Raw genomic sequence first — 19293 nt, 5'->3', positions numbered from 1 at the left:
TCTAACGAGAAATATTCTAAAGATGAATGGTCTAGCAACGAAAGCTCAAAGTATATGAGTTAGTTAGAGATATAGACTTAAACATATAGGTCAGTTTCATTAAAGGTAATTTTATTTAAAATTAATTTTTTTCGGTTAAAAATAGTTAAAATTATAAAGAGAGCTATTTTCGAAAATACTTTATATATGAGGAGTACTTTTAAAATGAACCCAATTTCTAAATAGGATTTGGATACTTTTTTTGAAAAAATAACATAGAAAATTAAAAATTTTGTGTTCAGGAAACACCAAGCTTACTTACTTATAAGACATACTAAGAAAAAGAAAAGTTTTACGCAGTGACGAATTTATAATTTTAGTGTTTAAAGGGCAATCATATAAAGTTATAAATTAGATCAATGATTCAATTTGAAAGATCTATAATTTTACATGATGAGTGTTTAAAGGGTAATTATATAAAATTATAAATTAGATCAATGGTTCGATTTGAAGCAAAAAATTGATCACGTTTGAATAAAATAAGATATAATATAAACTTTCATTAACAATTTAAATATAAATTTTCAAATTTAGTATACAAATAGACATAAAGCAAATATATATATACACACACACACACACGCACGCACATTAGGTATCGTAAGCTATACTTTGAGATTATATTGTGTCTTTTTTTATCAAGTCATTTTCATTTATAAGAGAATTAAAATATACCATTAAATTAACAAAATACATAATAATAACTGTACTACAATATCTTTTATAAATTCAAATATTACTAATATAAATCAAAGGTAAAAACTAAAATTGAATTGAAATTTGGGAATTAAAAGAATATTGTCTATAAATTATGATAGATTAATACTAAATGTTAAGGATCTCAAATTTATGTGAATTAAGGGATTTAGTATAATTGTTTTTACACAAAATACATCTAATTTAAATAGGCATAATTCAAGAATAACATGGAGAAGCAATAAGAAAAGTACAATGTTTATTCTTAGTTTTACTTGTTCAAACACAAGTGAGAAGGCAGCGAACACACTGTGAGACATCAAGATGATGCAGCAGCCTCTTCCTCCTTAGATTTGCTTTCAACAGCCTTCCGTGCATCCCACTTGTAACTTTCCCTCATGTTGAACATTCAAGGACGGTTGATATTCACTGGTCCAACACTAACTTGCTTTAACAATCCATATAAGATGAGCTTGTTTTCATTTGTTGTGGTCTTTGGTAAAAGGTTTAGCTTTCTTAGCATGCTCCTCCAATTCCTTTTTCAAATCCATTTTTCTCTCACAATAGATGGATTGTAGAAGCTGAAAAGACCACTTTCTCCTTTAGTTTAATATAGTCATTTGGTTTGGAAAGAAAAAAAATTGTTTGATGAATAGGATAAAAGTTGAAAATGGTGTGCAACAAAAAAAATAAAAAAAAAAACTAAACGGTTTAAAAAAATTCAAATTGCATGCCAAGGAAATATAAAAATAAAAAAATGAAGGGTTTCTACGTAGTGCACAAAAAAAGTGTGCATTGCACACAAAAAGAAAAAAAAAAGAGGAGAAAAATATAATAACAAGAAAAAGCTAGAGGGTTTCTATGTAATGCACAAGAAAATAAAGTAGTGCTTTGCACAGAAAAAAAGAAATAAGAAATAGTAAAATTGAGTCTAAGGTGAATCAATAAGTCAAATGAATTACCATTAGTATAAAATAATTTATTTATTATTTTTAAAGGTGACAAAATTATATACTCTCAATTTTCAACATATAATAATAAAACAAATTAAAAATTGAACGGTGTCAATCACCACTTCCTCTCTTCGTCACTAAATTTTTGTTGTGTTTTGGAATAAATGCAATCAACCCATTGCATTCGTTCCTTCATGATAAAATTACAATTGTGAATAATGCCCGTCATCTTTCGCTCTCACTTAAATTAATGTAATCTTACTTTCCCACTACTTAAGAAAGTAATAATTATTTTTAAACTAAAATGCTCAACATCTTTCCCTCTCACTTATTTAATTATAAACTAATAAAAAATACAAAAGTCATTTAATTAGTTAATTAACTAATTTAATTACTACTTTAATTTAATTTAATTACTAATTAATTAATGTAAATTATAAACCAACTAACAATTCAAATATCATTTAGTTAATTAACTAATTTAATTACTACTTTAAATTAACTTAATTAATTAGTTAATTAAAATATCTAATTAACTAACTTAATTATAAACTAATGAAAAATAAAAATCTCATTTAATTAGTTAATTAACTAATTCAATTACTACTTTAAATTAACTTAATCAACTAATTAACTAATTTAATTAGTTAATTAAAATAGCTATTACAAATTCATTTAATTAACTAACTAATTTAAATTAATTATTTTAATGATAGTAAAACCTCTATAAATTAATATCCTTTAGATCAGGAAAATTTATTAGTTAATTGAGATATTATTTAATCAATAAATTAATAATTTATTAATTTATATATTAATTAATAAAAAATTAATTTATCAAGGTATTCTTTTCTCTTGCAAAACATTGAATTTAATATATATCTTATGTATTGTAATTATACGAATATTACTTAATTAGCGAATTATGAATATTTATTTAACCAAGCAACTTGGTAAAAGTAATTAGTCTTATTAAATAAAAATCATGAATCTATTCATTTTTGTAACAAACTAAAATTACATTCAATGTATACTTAATTAATATACTTCATGAAGATTAAGTCAAGTAAAAACATTTATAAAAAAAAACACACAGTATCACAAACGGTAAAACTAAATACAATGACTTATTATCTCAAAGGGGTAATGAAATCAACAATACAGATGAAATGCGTAAAACATTGTGTAAGTACAACATAGAAAATCTCAAATACACCTGCAACAATCACATTGCATAATTTTCTATTGCAATACAAAAATACTACACTTAAAAGGAGACACCAATTTCAAGAACAAACAAGTAATATTAGAGTCATATTTTACAAAGGCCTTCCAATTGAATTATGTATATATATAACTTTGATGTATAAGGAGATTATTAATTTATATATTTAGTGAGACCTATGTGTTTTTTTTAAATGTATTATTTTATAAATTTAACGAATTATTAATTTAACGTGTTGGTTTCAAGTCAGGACCGACAAAATATACTATTTAATCGAGGTTATTAATTTATCGAGTATTAATATACAAAGGTTTTACTGTAAATAATTTAATTATAAACTAATAAAATAATGCAAATCTCATTTAATTAATTAAATAACTAATTTAATTACTAATTAATTCATTTAATTATAAACTAATAAAAAATACAAATATCATTTAGTTAATTCACTAATCGAATTACTACCTTAATTTAACTTAATTAACTAATTTACTAACTAATTAGTTAATCAAGGTAACTAATTAACTATTTAAATTAATTAATTTAATTATAAAATAAAAATGTAAGTCTCATTTAATTAATTAATCAACTAATTTAATTACTACTTTAAATTAACTTAATTAACTAATTAATTAGTTAATTAAAATAGCTAATTAACTAATTTAAATATAAACTAATAAAAAAATGTAAATCTCATTTAATTAATTAACTATTTTAATTACCACTTTAAATTAACTTAATCAACCAATTAACTAGTTAATTGGTTAATTTAAATAGCCAATTAACTAATTTAAATTAATAAATTTAATTTACTATTTTAATTTTAAAAAGCATGTAAGTGTATTGAACTTGCATTTACATACATAAACCATAATTTTAGAAATTAACATCACATTTTTATAAATTAAATGTTACAATATTATTTTCTTAATATTTTAATCAAACACTTTCTCATATATACTAAACGATGTAATGGTATCTTTTCAAAAATAATCACCTTACATTGTAAGGCACCAAATGCTTGTTGATGCTTGTTGTTGTTGTTGTGTAGATTACTATTGTTTTTTTGTTTTGTTCATATAAGTTTTTGATTTAATTTTTTTACAAAATTTTTGAAACCTTCAACCGCCACCATCAGCTTTTCCTCCTCTTTAATCCGTTCCTCTCCTATACAAAAATCACACTCCACCAAGGTCAACTCCTCCCCTTTCCTAATTCCTTTCATCAAAATAACATCCTTTCACTTTTTTTTTTTTTAAAAAAAAACCAACATCCCTTTGGCCTCCAAATAAATAAAAAAGAAGTTGGGAAAATTTAATTGAATGGCATTTGTCATCCGGACCCTCAATTGGAACGATATCATAATAGTTTTTTTAACTAGAGTGTAACCCTTGCTATGTGTTAAAGACACAATCATTTGATGTATGAATAAAATATAAACTTAATTTACATTAATAATAAAGATAATTATCTAAAACCAAATGCTGAATCAATGTATCATTTATAAACATGAAATTACATTGTAATTTGTAAAGATAAATGTAGAAAAATCACTAGATGTTTTGATGGTTATTTGTTGGGTTAACTTGGAAACTACTACCGTATTGAAAACACATATCAAAATTTACAAGTGGTACTATTTTTCCTATTCAAAATAAAGAAAGTTGAAAAATTAAGTATATATAAATTAATTACATGCAAAAAATTTTAAAGTGAAAACAAAAATAACAAATAAGTAAAAAAATTAAAAATTTTGTTCGAAAGATAAATAAGTTGAGAAAATAAAAAGAAACAGAAGAAGAAAAACAAAGAAAATGAGGAAGAAATGGAGGAAGAGAAAAACTAAAGAAGAAAGGGACAAACAATTATACAAAGAGAAACCCAAAAAAATCTTGTAAAATTAAAACAATACTAATCAATTGTATTCCTAAAAACTAATTCAAAAACTACATCAATTTAAAAACTAAAAAAAATTCATGCATAAAAAAAATCCAAGGGTAGTAGTTTATATTTACTTATATGACAATTTTTTTTAAAAAAATTGTAAATATAATTAGTAAAAAAATTAATATTAATGAAAAAAATAAATTTTTAAAAAAAAGAAAAACGAAACAAATTTTGGAACTCAATAAATCCGTAACTTGATAATATTTTATCAATATGATTTTAATAATATATAATTATAAAGTGAATGGTTGACTAATAATGTATTTTGTAAAAATACACTTATCTATGACCTTTTTGAATATTCAAAAAATAATTACAAAAAAGATCAAATGAGTTGAAAGATAAACGTATAGTAAAATAATAATGACGAACATGTAAATTAAGAAATATAATTCTAGTACAAGACACATTCTTACTCAAAAGATAATTAAAATATAAATTATATGATGTATATGAGATAAGATGAGTAACAAGTAAAAGAAGTTAATAATTGATACAACTTGAGTAAAAATGTATGTAGATCATTGCCTGCAATAGAAAAAATATAATCATACATTTAATCATATTAGATAAAAACCAAAGAAAGAATTTAAAAACTTAGATGAAAGACTTCTAGTTTTTGTATGGAAGCAACAACATTATAAGAATGAAAATAATAAAGAACTCAAATAATAAAAAACTTGAATAAATAGAAAATCATGAAATTAATATATAAAATACCTTTGAAACAATTATAATTGGAAGTTATTTTAAACATGTAAAAACCACGATTGCACAATAAAATAAAGTAACACTAATCAATTGCATTCCCAAAAATAATCCAAAAATCGGATTAACTGAAAACAACAGAAAAATTCATGCATAAGAAAAATAACAACAATGAGTAGTTAATGTTTAGTTGTATGACAATTTTTATTAAAAAAAAAGACAAATGTAAATATTATCGATTAAGAAATAAACATTAAGAAAGAATAACAAAAAATTAAAAAGAGAGAAAAACTAAATAAAGAATTAAATCTCAAAACTCACAAAAAAAGATACCCGTCTATTATGTTTCAACTTTTTCTTTTTCTTTTCCTTTTCTTTCTAACAAATCATGCCTCGCTTAATCTCCAATTTAAGATGCCTTGAACATTAGTATAAATAAAATACATTCAAAATTAATAATAATAATAATAATTAAACAAAATAAAACAAATAACATACAATCATCAATGAGAAACAAATAAAAAAATCACAATAAGGAACAAAAGTAAAAATCAATTACATGCACTCTAAAATCCTTAAATTAAAAAACATTAAAAAAAATAAACAAAAAATAAGAATGAAAGAAGGAAATCCAATAACCAATTTCTATAACTTGAAGAAAAACTAAACAAAAATACCATGAATAGACAAAATCTATATTATTAAATAATGTGTTCAAGCAATAAGCTTTTTTAATTAATAAATTAATATAAAAATATATATTATTTTAAAAAATATATATATTTTAAAAATATATTGAAATAAACATAAACGGACAAAATCATTCTCAACATCTTTCAAAATATTCGAAACCTCATCAGTAAAAACAATCAAACAAACTCTCTCAATAAATAACAAAATACCATACATGTCCTTGGGACAATTCAACCTCGAATTAAGCAACCATGTGTCAAACAATTAGACTATACAAGTATTAACCAATTAGTTTAGGGACAACTACTACTATATGTAGATGTAGATAGTAATAGATTTATTATTTATTGACCAATAGAGTTCATATGGTTGATTAAAAAAAAGTATAGATTATAAATTGTAATTATTGATTTGTGAATTTAATTATTCTAGCACTTTAACACATGTAATATTTAATTGCTTAATTTGTTCACATATTCAAATGAAACCAAAATTTATGACATTTGTTACTAGATTAAAATTTATATTATTGTAGCAAAAAAAAAATTCCCCGTAGAAACTCTAAATTTTTCCATAACTTTCTCCACAACAAAATTAAAATTATTAAACAACTTTAGAAATCATAAATTAATAAATTAAAATAAAAAACTATTAAAATATATGCGTGAATGTCCATTGCAATCTCCAATCTTTTAAATCTCTTCATATCCAATGGACTTACAGCATGTTTGGTACAGAGAATAGCTTAGCTATTCCCATGTTTTCTCTTTACCCCTGTTTGTTAAGCAATGCCATAAGGAATAACTATTATTTAGTATTAACTATTCCTTAAAATGAGGTAAAACTCAAGCTTAACTAAACTCAAGTTCCTTTGTAGTATTTGCTATTCTATGGTTGATGGAATAACTTTAAAATCTAATAAAACTAAAATACTCTTTATAATTTAGAAATATTACAACTTAGACATATAAATATTTCTTATTATTCTCTTTTTCCCTTTTTTTTTTCTCTCTCTTCTCACGTTATTGCCTATCTCATTCTCTCTTTAACTGGCATTCATCACCAAAGATAATGATGGAAGCAACGGATGGCGGCGACGACAACAGCGATTCTACGATCGAATATGATCGGAAAGCGTCGATCTAGTACTTTTTGACAAGATTCAATTGAATAGTCATCGAGTTTGGGATCTACAACCTAATCTGGTGCTTCCCGACCATATCTCTACTATCGGATCTGGCACTCCACGGCCAGATCCAGTTGCGGGAAGTGTAGATCTGAAGCCCTAGTGGCCAGATCCAGCCACATGGTGCATCATATCAACGTTTCATTACATCGATCACATTTTTGGTGACCGACCCATTAAGAAGAAAAAAGGAAAAAAGGAAAAAAATAGAATAAGAAAGAAAAAATAATTTATAAATTTTAAAATATTAATATTTATATATAATTTAAACATTATTAATATTAATATGATTAAAATATTAAAATATTAATATCTTAAAACTATTAATGTTTTATTTATTAAATTATTAATATATTAAATTTTTAATGAGTATAAATAAGAAATAAAAAATGCAAATAAAGAAAAAAATAAAAAATTATACTAATATTTTAAAAATAAATTATTAAAATTTAAATTTTAATGAAAATAAAAATTAAAAAAAATTACTTATTTTTGTCTTTTGGTATAAATTTTACTAAATTATGTAAAGAGTATTTTGTTGTTTTAAAAAATAAATATTATTATAATAAAAAGTTTTAATTTTTAATTATATATTATAAAATTAATATTTTAAATTTGGAAATTTATTAAAATTATTAAAATTTTAATCATAATAATATTAAATTATAAATAATTAATATTTAAAAAATAAAATGAAAAAAATCATATATATAATAAAAGATATTTTTATTTTTTATTTCTTTCTTATTTCAAAATTATTGTTATTAACCAAACACTACGATAAGTTATAATAATTATTCCTATTTTATTTCAACTGTTGTACAAAATTATAGAATAACTATTTTATTCTATTTCCATCTACTTCTATTCTTACATAATAACTATTTTATTTTATTTTTATCTATTTCACAAGCCAAACATATCTAGTAGATCCCTATCTTCTAAATTCCTTCTATGAATAAACACTTCTATTTACTAAATTTATCCTATCTTCTTCATGTATTCATTCCCTCCATCTATCTATGTAAGTATATAAATATATTGCAATTGATGATATATAAAAAATAAATTAAAAAATATTTTTTTCTCATAGATGTTCTTACTGTCTTAATTTCTGCGCAGCTATATTTCACAGCAATAACAATGACATCAACAAAAACAGTAAAGGTGAGTTGCTCTCGCTTTAACTATTTAACTAGGGTTTCGCTTTCACTTAGCTAACAACCCCCTTTTTGCTTCCATTTTCTCTCTCTCTCGAGAGTCAAGCTCGAATTCACCTGATTTTTATTTTCATCTAATTTGCAGGTAATTTACTTTCGTCTTGACTAATCTACACTTAACTCTTCCCAATACTTCACGAAACCAAAGCTATAAGATTTTCTTTCTTGTTTTCTTTTCCTTTTGGTTGGTTCCTAGAAAATGCTTAATCCGCTGTTTGGTTATGCTTTTGGTTGATTAAGCTGCAACTGCTGCTTCTTTTAGGTAAAGAATTAAAATTTCTTTTCCCAGATATAACATTTTGAACATTTAAGAATGAAAGATGGAATTTTGAATCATTATTTAGTTCTATTTGCTTCAATTTTGTATGTGGAGGTTATTTGTTTATTTGCTTTTTAAACTCTTGCCAATGATTTTAGATTTGTGATTCAGTCTAGGGTATTTTAGGCATTGTCGTTTCGAAGTCGTTTGATGCTTTCGATATGGATGTTAGTTCTGAATATGTATGCTCTTGTTTTGGGAACAAGGCTTGGTCGTTTTTACTATTCTTTTGTTTGTTGATGTTTTTATTGATAGTGCAGAGGTTTGTAAGAAGAAGATTAGCTTTTGGCTAACATTTTACTGGAGTTAGTCAAGACGATAAAAGGTTATGCCCGGTATGGAAAATGGAAGTTCTGATGTCTCACGGGCTGAAGAAATCAAACTCCAAGCTAATGAAGCATTTAAAGGTGCAAACTTGATGAGCATGTAAATCTCAATATTGTGGCTTTTTACTTGTTCATTGATCTAGCCCTGAGTGTTTAATTCTGTGTAGAGTATTATGTAGGTTGTTTAATTTATGTATAATGCTGTTTCCCATTTCTTGGGTTTAGTCTTGCTTAAGTTGTTGATTTGCTTTCTTTTTTCCAGCCCACAAATATGGTCAGGCTATTGACTTGTACGCGCGAGCAATAGAGCTAAATGCTCAGAACGCAGTATACTGGGCAAATCGTGCATTTGCTCATACCAAATTGGAAGAGTATGGTAGTGCCATACAGGATGCTACTAAGGCAATTGAAGTGGATCCTAAATATTCAAAGGCATGCTCTATTGACTGAAATTATTCTTCCTCTTATTTAATATCTATTTGTGTTCTTGTTCTGATGGGTCTCTAATTTTCAGGGTTACTACAGACGAGGCGCTGCTTATCTTGCCATGGGAAAGTTTAAGGAAGCACTAAAAGATTTTCAACAGGTATTTTGTCTGCCAGGGTTGTAATATTGCGAAATATGTTTGTTTAGTGTCTCTGTTAAACTTCTTGCAAACAGAGGTTGCCATTATCTGAAATATATTTCTCAAGAAATGTTCCTATTTACATGCCCATGTAAACATTTATGAGTAGAATTTTTTCCCCCTTTCAGTCAATGTTCTTCATTTTATTAGAAAAATTTTTTGCCCAGATCATTTTAATAGAAATTATCATAGTTTTTTTGACTTTTTGTGGAGTATTATGGAATGCTTGCTCCATTTATGACAGAGCTTAACTAGTTGTGCCCTCTTCTAGTATTAGATATCATATGAGGTATTGAGATGCGCTTGCATGCAAGATTTGAGATAACTTTATTGGTGTCAATATGATTTCTCCATTTTATGAGCTGCATATATCTGCACATATGCATGCATTTTCTTTTGAGTGAGAAAAAGTTTATGGTTTTATTGTTGTTTTACCTGGGATTGTTGTGAAATGCCATGTTCCTTTTATTGTACTGGTAACAGAGGAATTCATTTTTCATACTTCATGCTGTCTAAAATTGGTCTAGTGAAGTTTATACCTGGAGAAGTCACTTATGGCTTATTTTCTGAGCTAATTTAAAATTCACTAGTGTAATTTATCAGGACTTAGAGGAGGGTTCTTGCAAGTGAAAATGCCTAGTTTCTAAGTTTCAACTTAGTAGTAACTTTCTTTGTTGCACATGCTTTTTTGCATTTACTGTCAATGCCTTTTTTCTCCACAAGGAAATTTGTATAATTGCTATACATTAACATGTGACACGTGTGGTTGTGATGTCTGAAAAATGTTTTCCTCCCTTTGGACTTAGGTCAAAAAGATTTGTCCCAATGATCCTGATGCTACTAAGAAATTAAAGGAATGTGAGAAAGCAGTAATGAAATTAAAATTTGAAGAAGCAATTGCTGTACCTGAGTCTGAGAGGCATTCTGTAGCTGACTCCATTGACTACCATTCCATAGGTATTTTCTTTTTCCCATTATTTCTACCATATATACTCTAATTTATGAATTCTAAGATGTCTTCAAAATTCAGTTTCCACATTTATATGAAATTCATTAGGATGGCTGTTTCTTGTTAGCATCAATGGGTAATAGAAAATGTTAAAATTGAGGACTTGCAAATGTTTGTAGTATGCTGTTAAGGGTCATGCACAAGCTATTGAGTATGATTCACATTTGTTGTGAGAAACTATGACCCTTGTTTGGTTGACAGGAACACCTAAATCTCATTAGGAATATTTTTTGAATCTATGTGTTTCATCTGTTGGAATAATTTGTGAGCTAATGTGTAGTGAGGCTTATTTTTTTCTTGTTCCCCTGGCGTGGGTGTTTTTTTGCAAAGTTCCCATGCCTTCTGATGTTGATTTTATGTTTTTATCCTCTTCTTGCAACTTCATATTTCTTATCAAGAATCTCTAAGTGTTCTTTATGAAGAAAAACAACCAGTTGTTTAACAGTTGATTATTCAGCATGCCCTTCGGTTTTGTTCAACAAATAGTTTGGTAGCTTGTAACCAAATATTATAATGCCTTACAATCTGGATGTCATCATCTTGATTAATTTATTAGGTTATATATGTGCCTGATATATGTTTAATGTAGTGGGGGAATGAAATATCAAATAGTAATTGTACTGCAAAAGCTGCTAATTTTTGTAACTTTCATTGGTAACTCTAATATTATGTGGCTATGGATAAGTGAAATCGTTTCTAAAAATTTGATAATGTCTGGGCCTATCAAGGCTGGATTTTCCTTATAGAATTGTGGTCTTCTTGTAACTTTGATAAAAAAGGCCTTGAGCTGAATCTTATTGAAATTTATGACCATTATACACTGTAAGTTTTATAGTTGTCCTTATTTACTATTTTAGGTTGTACTTGTGTGATCTATATTTTGGTAAGGTACAGGGTAAGGGCATTGCTTGTAGGAAAGTTGTTGGTTGATGATATTTCATTTTTCTAAGTTCAAGATAATTAGGTTTTTCTCTAATAAGAAATGACATTTTTTGTGAGTGGAGTAACTAGCTCTTATGCTTGTTATTGTTGATCCTAATATCAAGGATTCCTGATGTTCTCAACTAATAAATTTCTGACAGACTGTAGACTACTTGAGTCTTGACATTTGTGTTCCTCCCCTGGGTTTGGGAATTTGTACTTTTCAGTGATTAGTTAATCTGTTGTACATATAGGTTTCTGACGAAGTATTATGTTAATTTTACTGTAGTGATTTAACATGCTAGTGGGCTGTTTTTGCTTCACTAGTGACTGGCTTTGGAAGACAGGTATATTTGTCAAAAGAGAAATTTATATGTTTAGAAACTCAATGGCCATCACATTGATTGGCAACCAGTTAAGGTTAGCATCATAATATATTGAATGAGTAATTTGAATCTATATTATGAATAAAATATAGGGGTGAAATCAATGTGGTATTGGATTCAATTGCATCCATCAATGATAAACTACTAAAATAATATTTATAATATTATGACAAAAAGTGCTAAATTGACACAATGGCTAAAACTTAGCACTGCTATTTTTGTAAGGAGGGTTTTTACTCTCTTTTTATTGCACCATAACTTTTTCTTGGGGTAAGCTGATATGGGTGGACGTAATTATGCATTCTGTCTTACCAATTATGTTAGCTGGACCTCCCAATCATTTCTGTAATAACTCTGGCTTCAGACTTTTGCAAGTATTTAAGATTAGAAGCAGGGTTTGAGATGCTTTCCCATGAGCTCGAGCTGTTTTAATTCTAAGATTAAATTTACAATGGATACTTATTATCAACTAGCATAAAATTTATGGTTAATCAACATTTATATTATTTTAACATATTGTATCATAATAGGGATGAGTCACAGCTCACCGTCAATGCCCACCCAAGTGGCCTTAGCGGCAGTTGCAGTAGCATTTGTGGCGGCACTAGTGATGATGGTGGGGGCAGCAGCCACAAAGGTGGCAGCAGTGGTGGTGGTGGTGGTTCTAGGGACATGGTGGTGGGGTGGATCCACTGGTAGTGGTGTCTTTACTGAGACATAAATGCTTGACTTAGGTTTGACTGTTTGAGCTCAAAGTAAAATGTTGAACTACTGCCACATTTCAATCTCACATTTTCCAATAACAGTCAGGAAATCTTTTCTTCTGGAAAAGTAGTTAATACTTTAATTGGTGAATTAACTAGAAAACTGATGCATTTTTCACTTGGTAATGTAGCAGGATTTCTCCTTCTCTCTCTCTCTCTCTCTCTCCCTTTTTTCATTAAAAAAATTTCTTCTTTTTCATTTTACCTGTCTTGTAAAAAATGTGTTCAGAAATGCTACCAACCATCATGTATTTTCATGAGACAGAAGAGGGGCAAGTTAAAAACATTGCATGACAACTTATTAACTACTTGATGCAATTATCTGAATTTGGGGAAAATTGGGAGCACTGTTTTTCCTGTGAGAGGGTCCTTAATGCTAACATGTTGGGTGGCTGGGAGTGGGTATTTGCTTTTATTGCATCTATTATGTTTATTTGCAGAATAAAATTTCTGCTGGTTTATTTTGTATACACGTTAGTGTTTAGTGGGCAAGAAGTTATTACCTTTGATTTGCTTGAAGACCAAGCTAAATACCAGGCTTAGATGTTTTTGTAGTTTTGCTCCTTCTCCTCCTTTGTTCCTTTGTTTTTTCTCTGAGACAATGGTTGGACAATGTAGCGGTAGGTTGTATTTCGCCTTCTGTAAAAACTCTAAGCCCATGATGAAGGTGGGATTTGATCCCAAGATTTTGACTCGTCTAGCAAAGGACTTTCTCTGCTGCTTCTATTTTATATTGGTTCCTGACTATTCATTCCATGGGTTTATGATGTAATAGGTAATGATTATTGATCTTGGAGAGGGAGAGGGAGAGGGAGAGAGAGAGCACTTGCTTGTTCTGTTTTCTCTTTATTGACTGTGCATTTCATGGGTTTATCTTGAAAGAATTTGTAGAATTGAATGTAGCAATTCATTCTGGCATTAGAAAAAGGCTAGTGTTTGATTTTCACTCACTCTCTAATATGAAAGCTGCATATAAACATATAACTTACACTGATTTGCATAGATGCTGATAAACATTCTGCAAAATGTTGAAAGTAATTTGTTTACTTGTTTTGGAGCCACTGGATGTATTAGCTGTTTTATTAAATTCTTGAAAGTATGTTAACAATAATTTTGTCCCCTGCACATTAATGAAATTGCTATTTTGTTTCCCTTATAGAGGTGGAGCCACAATATTCTGGTGCAAAAATAGAGGGAGATGTTGTTACTTTGGATTTTGTTAAGAAAATGATGGATGACTTCAAGAATCAAAAGTGTTTGCATAAAAGGTATGTTTAGCATGTGCAGTTATGGATTTTGTTCTTTCTATATTACTAATATTTTCTCTTTGAATCTTGTTATTGGTACAGATATGCATTCCAGATTGTCTTACAAACGAGAGAAATGTTGCAGTCTCAGCCCTCTCTTGTTGATATTAATGTTCCTGATGGCAGTCATTTCACTGTCTGTGGTGATGTGCATGGTCAGGTAATTTCACATCTTTATAATCCTTATGTTTAATCTGTAATTCTTAACAACTTGACATGATATGTCTTTAGCAGTCAACTGACAGAGGATAAAGTGGTATTACCTGCTAATAGAAAATAAATGCATGAACTTGAATGACATGGTGATTTGTTGTTTCTCTGTTCAGTTATATTGGTGCCTTGCATGGTGGCTTTGTTACTCTCTTGAGCTACCTATCACTTACAGCTATGTTAATGTAGTTAACTGTGGAGAGTAATTATTATGCCTCATTTTAATGCTTATATTTTCTCTCTCTTTTCTCTGTTTAGAGTTAATGGTGTTTGTTTATTAATATTTTTATTTTTCTTTTTTGTAGTTCTACGATTTGATAAACATTTTCGAGCTTAATGGTCTCCCATCAGAAGAGAATCCATATCTCTTTAATGGTGACTTTGTGGATAGAGGATCTTTCTCTGTGGAGGTCATCCTCACACTGTTTGCATTTAAGTGCATGTGTCCATCAGGTGAACTTACTTGAGACATTCTCTGCCTTGCACTTCTCCTGAGGCCTTTGCATGTACTGTCATAGTCCTTTGTTTTGTACTTTTCTCTCCCCCTTCACCCTTTTGGTTGACATTTTGAATCTTGTTAATCTCAAATATTTTAGATGTATCTTCTCTGATTTCCATTTTAAAAAGTACTTTTCCAATCTTATTTCCTTTTACCAAATTTTCACTGGATTATCAAGGAGCTTTATCTGTGCAATTCTTTAGATTTTTATTGCCTCATGCCTTTTGCATCTCTATCAAAACTGTCTTCATGATTAGACACTCACTAAACTGATCATCTTGATTAGATGCTTTCTAAACTGATCTTCAGGATATGACATCACTGTTGGTATGATACATATGAAATGTTTAGTTTCAGTTTTGTTGCATCTAATTTACTTGCTCGGGAATTTTCAGCTATTTATCTTGCTAGGGGGAATCATGAGAGTAAGAGCATGAACAAGATATACGGTTTTGAGGGTGAGGTCAGGTCCAAGCTGAGTGAAACATTTGTGGAACTCTTTGCAGAAGTATTTTGTTGTTTGCCTTTGGCTCATGTAATAAATGAAAAGGTCTTTGTTGTTCATGGAGGCCTTTTTAGTGTTGATGGGGTGAAACTTTCAGACATCAGAGCAATAGATCGGTTTTGTGAGCCTCCTGAGGAAGGTAAACTGCAACATGGTGTTTTTTCTTTACTTTTTCTTCAGTTTATGCAATGGTCGGTGCAATTTTTTATATTCAGCATGAACAATTTTTTTCTCTTACTAAGTCTAGCAACTAAGCTGTCAGTGTGTATTTATTCATTGTTTTTCATTTGTATGAATGCTTCCCCTATATAATCCATACTATATTTATAAAGTATATAAATATGGCTTAAGAGGTGTGAAACTTTTGTGAAGACAAAATACCCTTTCCACTTTTTTATTTTATTTCTAATAAAATTTAACTATAGAGTACAGGTTTACTTAAAAATTTTCATGTAGAGTTTTAGTCTAGCTGACTCAATTAGTTATTGATTAATTAATATTAATATATTTTATAGAATTGAAGGGGCATTTCTGAATGTTAAAATACCTTCTTGCTTTTATTGTTTCTGATAAATTTTTATAATGAAGTTAAAATTTACTTGAATTATTTTGTAATCAACCTAAATCACTATCTTCTAATTTGTAATTTATCATTTTTAATTTATTATATAAAAATTCAATTATATGAGGAGATTTATACTTAAGTCGAAAATTTATAAGTTATATTCAAAATATAGATTTTTTTTTAAATTTTTTATTTGTTATAATACTGGATACATAATATAGTTCACAAGGAAAATGGATGTAAAGCAAAAAACTAGTCATCTCTCAAATCTTTGAAGAAAAACAAATTGAGGAGCGAAAAGGTAGACAACTACAATGTACAATATATATACAATGGGTTGGGAAGCTCCATGGGGGTGCCATGTGGTAGCACCGATGGAGCTTCCCAGCCTTTTTTTCTTTTTTATCCTTTTTTAACAGAAAACAAGGAAAGAAAAGAAGATAAGAATTCAAGAGAAAGTAAAGCAAAAAAAGGTTTACATTTTTTTGGCACTCCCATGGAGCTTCCCAAGCCAATTGTTTTTTTTTTTCCATATATTATATATATACAAAAAAGAAGAAAAGGAAAGAAAAAAAAGATAAAAATACAAGAAAAAGGAAAGAAAAAGTTGACATTGTTTTTCATTTTCCTTTTTTTTTTGCCTTTCATTTTTTCTAGATAAATATTTTTCATGAAATTACAAAAAGGAGATATGGAGGATAATGTAAATTAACCCTAAATTACAAAATGATAAGATAAAAATGTGTTGTTTTGTTTGTATGTCTCATGGCTCCCCGTCTGATTTCATCAGGGTTGATGTGCGAATTGCTTTGGAGTGATCCACAACCTTTCCCAGGACGAGGTCCTAGCAAGAGGGGAGTGGGTCTTTCTTTTGGTGCAGATGTGACAAGAAAATTTTTGCAGGATAACAATCTAGGTATTTATCTGCAAGTTTGGGTGCTTTTCTTTTTTTTACTGAAAAAAGAATTGGTGTTTAATGTAGCTGATCTGACATACTTAATTGACAGATTTAGTTGTACGATCTCATGAAGTAAAAGATGAAGGTTATGAGATTGAGCATGATGGTAAACTTATTACTGTTTTCTCTGCACCAAATTATTGTGACCAGGTAATTGAGTCTTAAATTCTTTCATAAATATGATCACCAATTAATGGCAAATTTGACCTCACAGCTTTGTATAATCATGTGATTTGGATTTCTCTATACACACAAAATAATATTGTTAAACCTGTTTCGAATCAATATGTATATAAAACCTGCAAATGATGAATTTATGTTCTGAATGAATACATGTAAAAATTCTTTAAACAGTTTTACTCGGGTATTTATTGTGTGGAACCATATATGCTTCACAGTAAAAGAGATTCAAGGCAATATTAACCTGTTATATTGAATAGATTCTCTGAGCAGGAGTGACATTTTGTCTTAACAATCTGGCTTCAGTGTGTTATCTTGCAAACTTCATTTTATTGAAGCATTGTGCTGTTTTAGATTAACTCATCTGCTTATCCTTAGCTAAGTATTATCAGTTGTTAACTCTATTAAGTAGCAGCATCTTGTCATACTTTTGATCCCTCTTAATGTGAACTGTAGCTTATAACTGATATTGAAAAGCAATTGAGGTGGACGGTTGAAGTTTTAACATTCTTGATATTATTGAGGTAGTGACAGGTGCATGTGCATGCTAATGACTTTCTTCTTCTTAATCCATGTTATATAGTCATTTTCAAGTACACTGTGTGTGTGTGTGTGTCCACCTGTGCACAATGATCATTTTTAAGTACAATGCAAGATTAAATATATCAATTGAACTTGTGGACAATGTCAGGCATATTTTATGGAACATCAAGTTTCTACTAGTATTTGGTGAAGTTACTTTTGAGAATTGTGTAATTTGTTCTTGATTCTTGCATGAGATTTGGCTTTTTCCAACTCCACAGCCTCCTTACCTGTTCTCTTTCCAACAACTCTTTATCTTTAGGGCTGCTTTTATTTTTCATTGTGTTGGAAGTTGAAATTGAATGATTTGGTTGGAATTTCTGTTTTAGGAGTTGAAGGCCCAAGCAATTTACATTTTGTTTGTAAACACGAGTGATCAAATTGTTTGAATCATGGTGTGATTATTTACATATAATATTGTTGAAATTTTGTTTGTTGCAGATGGGTAACAAGGGTGCCTTTATTTGCTTTGAAGCCCCTGATTTGAAGCCAAATATTGTTACGTTCTCAGCAATGGTCAGTAGTTTGTGTTGCTTGTCTTGTCATTTTTTCTTTTTTGGTTATATGTTTGGTGTAAAAACGGACCAGGAGCCCTTTTTATATGAAGAAGTTTGACTTACTTCCCCTGTGATTTGCAGCCTCACCCTGATGTCAAACCAATGGCGTATGCAAACAATTTCCTCCGAATGTTCCAATAATTTATGCCTCTGACTAGGATGGTCTGTCTTGTACCTTTTTTTGCTATACAATGTCTCTACTGCTCAATGGTAAGTTGTTCCAGGAGGCAGCTGGAGAAGTGGTAAATGTTGACAGATGCAGTTTAATTTGTGGTTTGTCTTTTTCTTTTCCCTGAAAGGTTGGTCTCTCTCTCTCTCCTTTGCTCTCCGTTTCATTGTAAGAATTTCAGGCTTCCAGTCTCATATTTTGAAAGTTTTCCTCATTTGAATCCAAAAGCCAGTTCAAGGTTGGGAAAGAGGAAAAAGAAAAGAGAAGCTTGCTGGTAGGAGTCTGGCGGCATTGTAAAATCCAAAATGGATTGACCTCTTTTCCCTTTGTATTTATAAACTATAGATAGCCCTTTGTTTATACTTTGAATAAAAATTGTTTCAATGGTTTTTGACTTACTTGTTCTTTCGTGGACTCATTGGCTCTTTGCCTGATACTCTTCCCTTCGTGCCAAGGTTTTGCTCATTACCTCTTTATATTGTTGGTTTTTAACACAATAATACACAAGCCTGGAAGTCTTGAATCCAACAGCTCCGACCGCCTTCATATCCTGGTGCAAAAGATGGTCAAATATTACAGATAAATGTGATGATGAACACCGCATAATTAATAAAAAAATAAATAATAATAAATAATTCAATAAATGAGTAAACGACCCTCATATGTATTGAGTAATATAGGGCTAACTATTATCACGAACAAATAAAAAAAAAATGGCTCAAACAGGCAAGCTTTTTTATGTCA

The 19293-nt window shown here is 28.8% G+C and overlaps 1 protein-coding gene across 3 annotated transcripts; it reads left to right on the top strand.

Annotated features, from left to right (window-relative positions):
* The first annotated feature begins 8599 nt into the window (after nucleotides 1-8599).
* Nucleotides 8600-18945, top strand: PP5.2 (protein phosphatase 5.2). Of its 3 annotated transcripts, none has more exons than XM_088802676.1 (14): nucleotides 8600-8752; nucleotides 9247-9393; nucleotides 9575-9744; nucleotides 9827-9898; nucleotides 10744-10894; nucleotides 12784-12948; nucleotides 14177-14285; nucleotides 14367-14484; nucleotides 14840-14987; nucleotides 15429-15677; nucleotides 16894-17019; nucleotides 17111-17211; nucleotides 18265-18339; nucleotides 18462-18945. In XM_088802676.1, exons 2-14 carry the CDS (start codon nucleotides 9315-9317, stop codon nucleotides 18519-18521), a joined length of 1623 nt encoding a protein of 540 aa, XP_088658802.1. In that variant the 5' UTR covers nucleotides 8600-8752; nucleotides 9247-9314; the 3' UTR covers nucleotides 18522-18945. The 3 variants fall into 3 exon arrangements, with proteins under 3 accessions (XP_088658802.1, XP_088658808.1, XP_088658809.1); XM_088802683.1 differs by lacking the exon at nucleotides 8600-8752 and adding an exon at nucleotides 8766-8929 and having other exon boundaries at nucleotides 9247-9412; XM_088802682.1 differs by lacking the exon at nucleotides 12784-12948 and having other exon boundaries at nucleotides 8601-8752.
* The last annotated feature ends 348 nt before the right edge of the window (nucleotides 18946-19293 follow it).

This window comes from Theobroma cacao, chromosome 1 (assembly GCF_053813885.1).
Source record: "Theobroma cacao isolate CCN51 chromosome 1, ASM5381388v1, whole genome shotgun sequence".
Classification (NCBI taxonomy): domain Eukaryota; kingdom Viridiplantae; phylum Streptophyta; class Magnoliopsida; order Malvales; family Malvaceae; genus Theobroma; species Theobroma cacao.
Note: the sequence above shows the minus strand (reverse complement) of the source record. Positions and strands in the feature narration are given on the sequence as shown.